Source organism: Halyomorpha halys, unplaced genomic scaffold (assembly GCF_000696795.3).
Source record: "Halyomorpha halys isolate HHAL.00 unplaced genomic scaffold, Hhal_1.1 Scaffold233.1, whole genome shotgun sequence".
Taxonomy (NCBI): Eukaryota; Metazoa; Arthropoda; class Insecta; order Hemiptera; family Pentatomidae; genus Halyomorpha; species Halyomorpha halys.
In genome coordinates, this window is record NW_027111122.1 from 475574 (window position 1) to 486027 (window position 10454).

A 10454-nucleotide genomic window follows, 5' to 3' on the forward strand; every position below is an offset into this window, starting at 1 on the left:
CAACTGACGTGTCTGCTGAGGGATTAGCATACAACTAACGTAAATTTTGAAACGGTTCCTGGCACCAAACTCTTAATAGTTAAAACAAAGGTTTAACTGTCTATAACAGCTACATGACTGACTACAATGGGTGATACACTTATCCTGTTTGTTGACAGTTCTATAACAATGCTAAAAAACCTGTGGATGCAGCACAAGCGTCCTATGATTTGTTCCCAAAAACTTATTGGTCAGCCACAAACTCAGGCCAACTGGTACCAGCCAGTCCAACTAACTCATCCAAAAGCTTGAGCATGCGCGATTTTTTCATAGTTTGGCAAATGTGTAGAGGCACCTTTAACATGAAATAGCAGGCTTACGATTTTATTAGATGTTCATATGAGAGAAATCTTTATTCACAAAAAATTATGCTTCCCAACTGTATTGGGCTGCTCAATACACAGCATACTTACCTAAATCTATTTAGAATTTTTTTTAAATCTTACTAAACATAGGCCTAGTCAAGTAAATGATACATGATAATGGTATAATTTTTTTGACATACTGGAAGATTGTTGATTGACCGTGTGTATAGATGAATGGAATATGGTCCGGGTGCGGTAAAAAAAAAACTCAAATAGTAAATGGGTATACTATTTTTATTGAGCCAACGTTTCGCCCCACGTTGCAGGGCTTCGTCAGAGCTAAAAAAGATACAAAAACTTGACATAGTTACAAAAAAAAAAAAAGTGGAAAATAACAGGGGTATACAATGAAAAGTAAAATTTAATAAGAAAAATTAAAGGTTGTAAACAGTAAATGAAAACGGTAATAGTAACAGACAGATAAGTGATAAAATAAGAGAAGAAATATTAAAGAAAGTACAAATTAAGAGATTAAAAAAGAATAAGATCAAATGATGAGAAAGAATTCATACATGTTTTGACGGAAGTCAAAGTCAGAGTGAGCCGTTTGTATTGGGAGGAGTGGGGATGGCAGTTTAGCACGCCACATAATAACGGAAATAATTTTAAAGTAAATATTGTAAAAAAAAATTTTTTAAATTAGGTAAACAATAAATGGTAATATACATAATAGAGGAGGAGAAGAGATATTTGCAAAATTAAAAAAAAAACTCATAGATAGAAAAACAAAGAAGAAATAAAGTATAAAATAATGGGATACAATATGTGTAAGTGATTAAGAATATATGTGTAAATGATTTTCATTGTATACCCCTGTTATTTTCCTTTTTTTTTTTTTTTTTGTAACTATGTCAAGTGTTTGTATTTTTTTAGCTCTGACGAAGCCCTGCAACGTGGGACGAAACGTCAATAAAAATAGTATACCCATTTACTATATGAGGTTTTTTTTTTACCGCACCCGGACCATATTCCATTTATATATTTTTTTTTTCTTTTTCTTTATTTGTTTCTTTTTCTTTTTTTTTTTTGCTTTATCATTTTGGTACTTTTATTTTTTTTCTTTCTTTCCATACCTTATCTATTATTACTATTTATTTATGTAATTTTTTTAGATTAATCCCTCTTTCCTTTTTATTATTATTTTTTTTTATCTATACACACACATACATCGATACACCCATTAATACATCTTTCCTCTTGTATTTCCCTTCCTTTTTACTCTCTTCAACATAAATAGGATAAAATTAGAATATTAAGTATAAAGAATAAAAAAAATTACATAAATAACAATATCAACAAGTAGTAAATATGTAATATAATTATTAAAAATAATTGATAGAAGCAGTGATATATAAGTAATAAATAGATACAAGAAGGTAATAAATATATGTAAAAAAAGTAATAGATATTAAAAATCTATACCAAAATAATAAAACGTCAGTTAAATGATAAAATATGCACTTTATGCATGTCATCCTTCCCCTGGATGATATGATAAAATATGCACTTTATGCATGTCATCCTTCCCCTGGATGATCCTTATTCACATTTGTTTTCATGCATGTGATCGTGGATGATTCCCAGAGAGTCAATAAATATTGACACATAAAAGTGTAGACAGTTTACAGCTAAATGGTAATTGATTTGTGTGGCAGTACCAACAACTGTTCGATCAGGAAGGCAAAGGAAGGCGGCGAGACGTGTTCCGGTTAATAATCGATTGTCGCTCTGTCCATTTTACACAATCGGCCTGAGGAAGTTGCTGATTACGACGGCTATGCCTCCCGAATAATCAAGTAGTCCTTGCTAGTCTCCGCTTCCGCCTTTGATAATTACTTACGATTATTAACAAATCTCTTCGTGAATAAATGATATCATGTAAACAATCGGCTTAGGTAAACCACAGGGTTTGTGTTTTGGTTTTGAATGTTCATATAAAAAGTGTTGAGACTCTTTGAAAACTAAATTCTAATTAAATCAGATCGAGCAATTTGTCCGCTTTTTACTTTCAGAATATATCGTATACATAACCAAGGAAATTATATATGGTAACGAAAAGTTTCAAACTTCAAATAACCACGTTTTACAATATTCTATGGTTTGCTCGTTGGTTTTTGTTTAGTGGCGTAAAACATAACTGGTATTCAACGCCATTAGTTCCTCATTTATTTTTGCTTAGATTTGTTTTATTATTTTATTTATTTTTTTGTCTGTTTGATGTTATATTTGTGACAGTAAACCTTTTGATTTTAAAATCTGAAATACTAATTCTATTGTTTTATCTAAGCCTACCGACTACCCCCAGAAAAAAAATAATGTTCCCCTTACTCCAATCCAGATCCATGACCTTGGACTTATCTGGAAGAATAACTAACTTGGAATCCTCACACAAGCCTGAAAAGAAAGGAAACTGCTCTCGGTTCCGATTATTACAACATTAACTGGACAAGCGGTCTAAACTTCCAATCCATTAGACAAAGGCTGATCTATTTCACTATATTGGACGATGACTGAAAAAAAACAATGTCCCATTAGAATAAAAATATCGTTAAAACATTTTGATTATTTGTCCGACTAACATTTAGAAAGTTTCAATATGCAAAATAAAATTACATTAAGACCTTCGTTTATTTACAATTTATAAAGATAATCATGGTAATATGCCTATTTACATTGTTCACATTAATGCGGAAGTTTTGTTATGTCAGAGGTGAAGGAATAGGCGTTATTTAAAGGAAAGATTGGATGAGGATTGACAAATGGAGATGGGAAGGGAATTCCAGGAGTTTGTACGTATTACGAAGGATTTGCTGAAAGAGGTCCTGCGGGAGGGCATATGTAGATTAATCTGTTGGGATCTGGTGTTTAGTGAATGGATGGATGAATGTTGAGTGAGGAGATCAATGATAGAGGTAGGCTTTTTTTATTTTAAAGACTTGCAATAGGAAAAGACCAGGGAGGTATTGCCTTCGGGAGGTTGGATAGAGAGCCTCTTCAACTCGGTATACCAACGGGAGTCATGAGAGCGCCAGGAAAACCCCCAGATAAAACTTACTAAGCAATTCATGAGTCTCTCTAGACCAGCAGATAGACCACTGTAGACCAAAGAATCGTAGTCGAAGTGTGGGAAAACGAGTTACTGGTATCTCTGGGCATACGGAGTTGAGCTTTGGGACTCCACTAAACCTTCGAACTTCAAATCCTTCGTAAAATACTCAATGGCCCTTACTTTGTCAAAAATAATATCCTCGATGACCTTAACGTTCCATATGTAACCGAACTAGCCCGAACTAAATATCTACCCCTTCATTATAAACCACCAAAACCCATTAGTTTCTAACCTTGCTTCCTCTTCCATTCCTGACAATCCTCCGAGGAGCCTGAAAAGATGATGGGCTTGAGACCTTCTAATATAGAATTGTTATTGGAGGACTAACAATGGGTAGTTTCTCTACACAAGCCTGTATCATACCATTATAATCTAACATCAAATTTACTAGGTGTATTTTTATGTAAATACAGTTACTAATATCAATAAATAAAAAAAAAATTGTAAAACCACAAGCTGTAAGGAGTTACTAAATTTATTTTTCGACGTACAAAGGTTCGTTATTGAAAATATACACGGTTATGACGGTTTATTTGGAGTTAGATAGATACATAACAGTACAACGGATGTTACAAAGGAGTAGTAGAAGAGTAACAACAGTGCAAAAGTTGAGTAAATGATAGAGCACAGTAGTATAGTATACAACAGTACAAAAGTTGAGTATAATAGTAGAGTACAGTAGTAGAGTATACAACAGTAAAGGATACCAACTCAACCAGTCCAACCACTTGCCGTCTTGACCCAGATACCTCTGTCATGTGTAAAGATATCTGAGGCCTAACCTGGCAATGCGCTCATATTTGTCTTATATATTGCATTATCTTTATAATTAAATAATATTATATTGTCCAAACGTTATTATATTTATTTTAAGGACAATATATTAACCCTTTATCCAGTTATTTATTCTTTAAATCGTCCGAACGGACTCTATTGCCCATTACCAAGTTCTGAAAATAAAAATATTCATAATCAACAATTTTACAATTAACACACAGTAACAATCAACAAAGTTTAAATTACATTTCAATAAAACTTTTTGTTTACACATTCATACAAATAATTTAATATTTAACTATACATACATTCATTCACCTCATTTATTACCATTTACACTTCTAAATTGTTTTTGGGACCAAGCCAAATTTCCTTGTTATTCTTCGAATTTTTTTTCTTTGTGGAAATATGTCATTTTAAATTGAAAATCATTTTTTATATATTTCTAAAAAACAAATTTAATATATAGATTTTTAAAAAAAAGTTAGTTAAAAGAAATACTTTAATAAATAAAAAAAATTAATGAATAAATAAGCTAAGGGAATAAATAAGTTAAAACACAAATAGACAGGTTCTAACTATTCTCCAAACTAGAAAAATCAATAAATAAAACAATGAATAATCTCAGAGCTACTTCTCATGCAGATGGTGATGTATGATCCCAAGGGAGTTCAAAATAATATTTTCCGTCAAAATCGCAATATCCTCGATGTTAACACCTAGTTCTTTTAAGAAACTCCTTGCTCTATCTGGTATTGTTCCGCGAGATCCAAACCAGAGGCCTCTCACCGTGAACTCTATCCCTCCGAGGGTCTCGCGGAATTTTTCTTTAAGGAAAGGGACGCATTTTTCATATATTTCCTACTTTCCCCTTTCAACTCCACCTGTCAACATCCACCCATCCACCAATATAAAAAATAGTTTTCAATTTAAAACGACATATGTCCACAAATTAATAATTAGGTAAGTGAAAAAAATTCGAATAATAACTAGGAAATTTGGCTTAGTCTCAAAAACATTTTAGATTTGTAAATTGTAATAAATTAGCGAAGTGAACGGATATATATATATATTTTTTTATTGTAACTGCATATTAATTGTAAAACTGTTCATTGTAAATATTGTTTTATTTATAGAACTTGATAAAGTGAAGAAGAGCCCGAAACGTTGTTTGAATGATATAAAGAATAAATAAGTGGATGAAGGGTATAAAAGAAAGTCCTGAAAAGAAATATAATAAAGTTTTAATAAACCCTTAGAAACTCAAGTTATAGGATTACAAATAATTATTTATAAGTTTTAATGGTCAACAAATTGTAGTTAAACGTCACAAAAACAGTTAATTAAATTATATTGAAGTAGACCCAAGATGATAAAAATAACACGATTCGCCCTCCCACTCGTTTGAAAAAAAAAAACTTAATTTATGAATGAATGGAATATGGTCCGGGTGCGGTCACTTATAACTCAAATAGTTATTACTATTTATCCGCACTCGGACCATATTCCATTCATTTATACACACGGTCAATCAGCAATCTTCCAGTTTGTCACAAACTTAATTTATATTGTAATAATAAAATAATAAGTGCACAAGATAACTTACCAACTGGATTACGTTCCCAACTTATGAATAGATTATTGGGCTCATTTTGAAATGATCGCTATTTTTGTGATTTTCGATAAAAAAAAAAAATTTAGGCGAAAATTATTAACAAAAATTTTTTATTTTTATATTTCTATAAAAATTCGTATGTTAGGGCCTCGAAGAAAGAATGACGAAATGAATGATGAAAATTAGTTTAACAAAAGATAACGAAGCCCTAATGCGACCAGAAACCTTCATTGGGTCTCGGCTATTTTTGTTCAAATCGATCGTGCATATTTTTCCTCTTTTCTCCTTTAGTTATTCATTAAATTCATTAATATTAATTGATTCATTGTTTATTATTTCTAACAATGAGAATTGATTATTTTTTTTTTTTAATCAATAAAACTAAAGGTACTTTAGAAGAAGAGTTTTTTATAATTCGGTATTTAAGCCCTGTTAGACCATTTCAATAAGGATAGATCCTAGCTGATTTAATCAAAACCGTCAGTCATTTTTTACACAATCGAAAAAAATTGAAAAATCGATTCTAACGAAAAAGTGGCCATCACATCAATACAATTGCTCTGAATACTTAGTTTCAATTTCGTACGACTTCCTGTTTTTGAGCTAGTATTGCCACACAAAGATCATTCTGCGAGACTTTATTCGTTTGTTTGCGTTAAAAGTCATTGTTCATCAACGCTGTTTATTTCTTATTTAATTTTACTTACATTTGTTTTATTTTTTTTTATATATATATTCGAGATTATATTTGTGCCAGTAAATATTTTGATTTTAAAAACTGAAATACTAATTATATTATTTTAAAATTTTTTGAGACAAGGTAATTATTTATTAAATAAATCAGCCGCAATTGCCGTAGAGAGGAGGTTGTACTGACCAGGCAGAGAATATGTCACTAAGGCTCATTCACTCCTATCTTATCTAAAAACGAACACCTCCGAAATTTTAATATTGTAACAATTTGAAAATTAGCCATATCTTCCAAGAATGTCCATTTTCACGTCATACCTCAATAACTTATGACCAAACCTGGATATTTCAAAAACCCACAGAGACAATGATAAAACAATAAAATTAGTATTTCATTTATTAAATAAATCAAAAATTAGTATCCAATTCTGTCTCAACACTTTATTTTTCACTAGTCCAACGTTTCGGCCATTCTAGCGATCTTCAAGGACACCTTCAATACAAAACTCCTCCTCACATTAATCTACAATTTCTATTGCAGGCTATTCTGCCCAGGTCATTTTCTTTATTTTAAGTTCAAAACCTATTTATTTAAAATTTAAAAACATTAACATTTATTTTTCTCTATTAGATTATCAACAATATAAAATACACCACCATATAACAAACCATTTATTCATAATGAACAAACCATTATGGTTTGTTATATGGGTTTTTGAAATATCCAGGTTTGATCCTAAATTATTGAGGTATGACGTGAAAATGGACATTCTTGGAAGATATGGCTAATTTTCAAATTGTTACATTATTAACATTTCGGAGGTGTTCGCATTTAGATAAGATAGGAGTGAGTGAGCCTTTGTGAAATATTCTCTGCCTGGTCAGTACAACCTCCTCTCTACGGCAATTGCGGCTGGAGGTGCCCCTGGGTTTCACGTCCTTTTTTTAATAATTTTTAGTTTACTCCTTGGGCTTTCGTTCTACAAAAATTGAAGTCTATCTTTGATTTCCTTTTCGAGGGGTTTCCTCATTTCTGGAGTTAAAATTACTTTACTCCGTCCTGGGAGGTCGAGTGCACCTCTTGCAGCTCGATTCGCCGGTTCATTCTCTGCGATTCCTGCATTAGGCTTGGTTATTTGGACTCCACGATACACCTCTAAAGGTGTATTTCTGTGGAAAACAGAAATTAATAATTTTTCACTATCTCATTACTTTTCCTTACTATATATTTTAGTTATAGATAAGAGAAAATAAAACAAAAAACCTTTGCGAAGTATATAGATCAGTAGGTATAGTTTTTCTTTTTTTTTAATATTTCAGTCTTATTTATTATTTTGGTTGGCATTATGAACCATGAAGATCTTTGGCCGTGCAATGTGATCTCCATGTAGTATTGCTTGCGGGAGTACAGTACCCCAACTTCACTTAACCATGGGCAGTGTACCACACCAGCTCTTGTGTGGTTCCATCAAAATATATTTTGCTTATTACATTTTGTGAAAATTTTTTGAAATAAGTATTTTATTAATTATTTTTTCTGATTTTTGTGTGTCAGCTTTAAGATTTGAGGCCCAATCTAAGTGACTCAAAATGAATTTTTTACCAACCTAATTTTTTAAAAATATTTTCCATGAGAAACTCCTCTTTGCTCACGGGTGGGAGTGGAATGGGCCACGCATGGTTTAATTTTCGGCTTATTGGCCCGCAGACTTGTGTCACTGTCTTGTAGAACAACTGAGGTTGTTTATAACCGAGGGAGTTGAGGCTTCGGCTTAGCAGTCTCGAATCCAGTCAGGGGAATGGTGTTGACTTCTATTTTGTGGTGGTCTCACGGTATAAAAAATTGACTCCTCCTCCCACTCTGATTAGAATATGTTGGTTACCTATAGACACTCCTCCCCCCCCCCACAAGTCATAAACTACCCCATTAGGGTTAATGAAAACTCAAAATAGGGTTGGGAACCATTGCACTAGATATAATCAATATATATATACATGAATCAGGGGTGGATTCAGAAGTAGCATTAGGTTAGTATAACCATTGGGATACTCCAGGAAAAGGGTCTGATAAGGTCATAGTTTTTTTTTCCCCTATCTTTTAATGTTAGTATATATTTTTCCTTTGAAGTCTCGAAAATTTTTAATCACTATGCATTTTTTTTTGTACTGGCAGTTCATTTATAAAAGAATACAGGATTGTAAGGTTTAGACAAGTGCCAAAGGATAAAGATGATTCATTGGGATCTTACTTAATCTTAAATAATTCTGTTATCATTATTCAAGAAGTTCTACTAAATAGTATAAAGGTGAAAAAATAAAATAAATGAGTATTACCTGGTTCGATTCTAAGTGACTCTTCAATGTCTTGGAAGAGCGAAGTCGAGCCCATCGCCATTGAGAGGCAGACCTGGATAGTGGACAAGCAGAGGGCCAAATCCAAGACAAACGACTGCGGCAGTGATTGTAAGGTGTTGTATTCCACGCTGTCACCCAAGTGCAAGTAACAAAATAGGCAAGTAATCAGGCAGATACTACCACTCACTGAAAAATATTTAAACATTTAATTGTTTGAATTATTCATGATATTTTTCAAAATGAATTTTTAAAAGGAGAAGAAGATGGTTGGGAAAAAGGTCAGCAAAAGAATATACAAACAAACAAAAAATTATTTATTTGTGCCAACATTTCAGGCTTTCATCAGGGCTGAAAAAACAAAAAGAGATTACAACCAACACTCAGAGAAACAAAAATAAAGGAAAATATACAAAAAATTTAGAAATATATATAACAATGAATTAATTAGAAAGTTAAATTTGATTAATAACAACAGAAGTAGATAGTAGTTGATAAATAACAATAGAAAATGAAATATAATATTACAGAAATAAGAGTTATACAAAATAAATTATGAAAACTTAAAAAACAAAGTATTCAAGAAATAAACATAATGAAAGTTGTGGAAGAAGATGTAAGTCTTTTCAGCCAGACCATGCATGTGCTCTAATATATGCCTGAAGTTCAGGTCGAAACGTCGGCACAAATAAATAAGTTTTTGTTTATTTGTGTATTTTTTTCTCAACACATCTCCGACCATTAATCTATGGTCAACAATAAACACCTCGTTAAATTATTAAAATGTTGATTTTTTAATTAAAATAATCTGTTTCCAAGTTAAGTCTAAAAACACTCTTTATTATTTCTTTAAATATTCAACGTTTCAGTGCACCCATAAAATATTGTATGAAGAGAGAGTATAAATAGCGTTAAGTTAATCTGTAACTAAAAGTTATAAATTTTAATGGAAAAGTGACACGATCAGATGATTTGACTGAGAAAAATGACATGGGCACCATCAGCAACGGACAAAAATTAGCTATAGTTGAAACTAATAGCTAATATTGCCATGGATACGACCCTTATTCATGAATGGACCATTGATAAATAAATATCGTATCCATGGCAATTTTAGCTATTACTTTCAACTATAGCTAATTTTTGCCCTGGGCAGCATAATCTGCAAAAAGTTTTTAAATTGTTGGATATGAGCTGTAAATTTATTAGTAATAATTTTCAATGATACAATTTCCTCTCAACACTTTATTTTAAAACTTCCAACTTTTGGGCCATTTGGCCATTTTTAAGGAGACAAACTCAATCATTGACAAGTCACCATTCATTTAAAACTGTCTTTCATTTTCAGGCTAATTGCCATGGTCATATAATTTTCAAAAACAAAAACAAATATCAAATTAATATCAGAACAGTTTCATTTTAATTTTATAAAATGACTATTTACTTACAAACCACACCATTTCAATACAAAAACTAACCTTTAAAAAAAAATAAATAAATAAAAATA

At 31.6% G+C, this 10454-nt stretch overlaps 1 protein-coding gene across 1 annotated transcript in view; it reads right to left on the reverse strand.

The window, feature by feature from the left end:
* The window catches only part of LOC106679920 (uncharacterized), a 22424-nt gene that overhangs the window by 4679 nt on the left and 7291 nt on the right, over positions 1 to 10454 (reverse strand). Inside the window, exon 7 of the mRNA XM_014419318.2 lies at positions 8930 to 9136. Within this exon, the coding sequence (XP_014274804.2) occupies positions 8930 to 9136 (207 nt within the window). The remainder of the gene's footprint in view (positions 1 to 8929; positions 9137 to 10454) is intronic.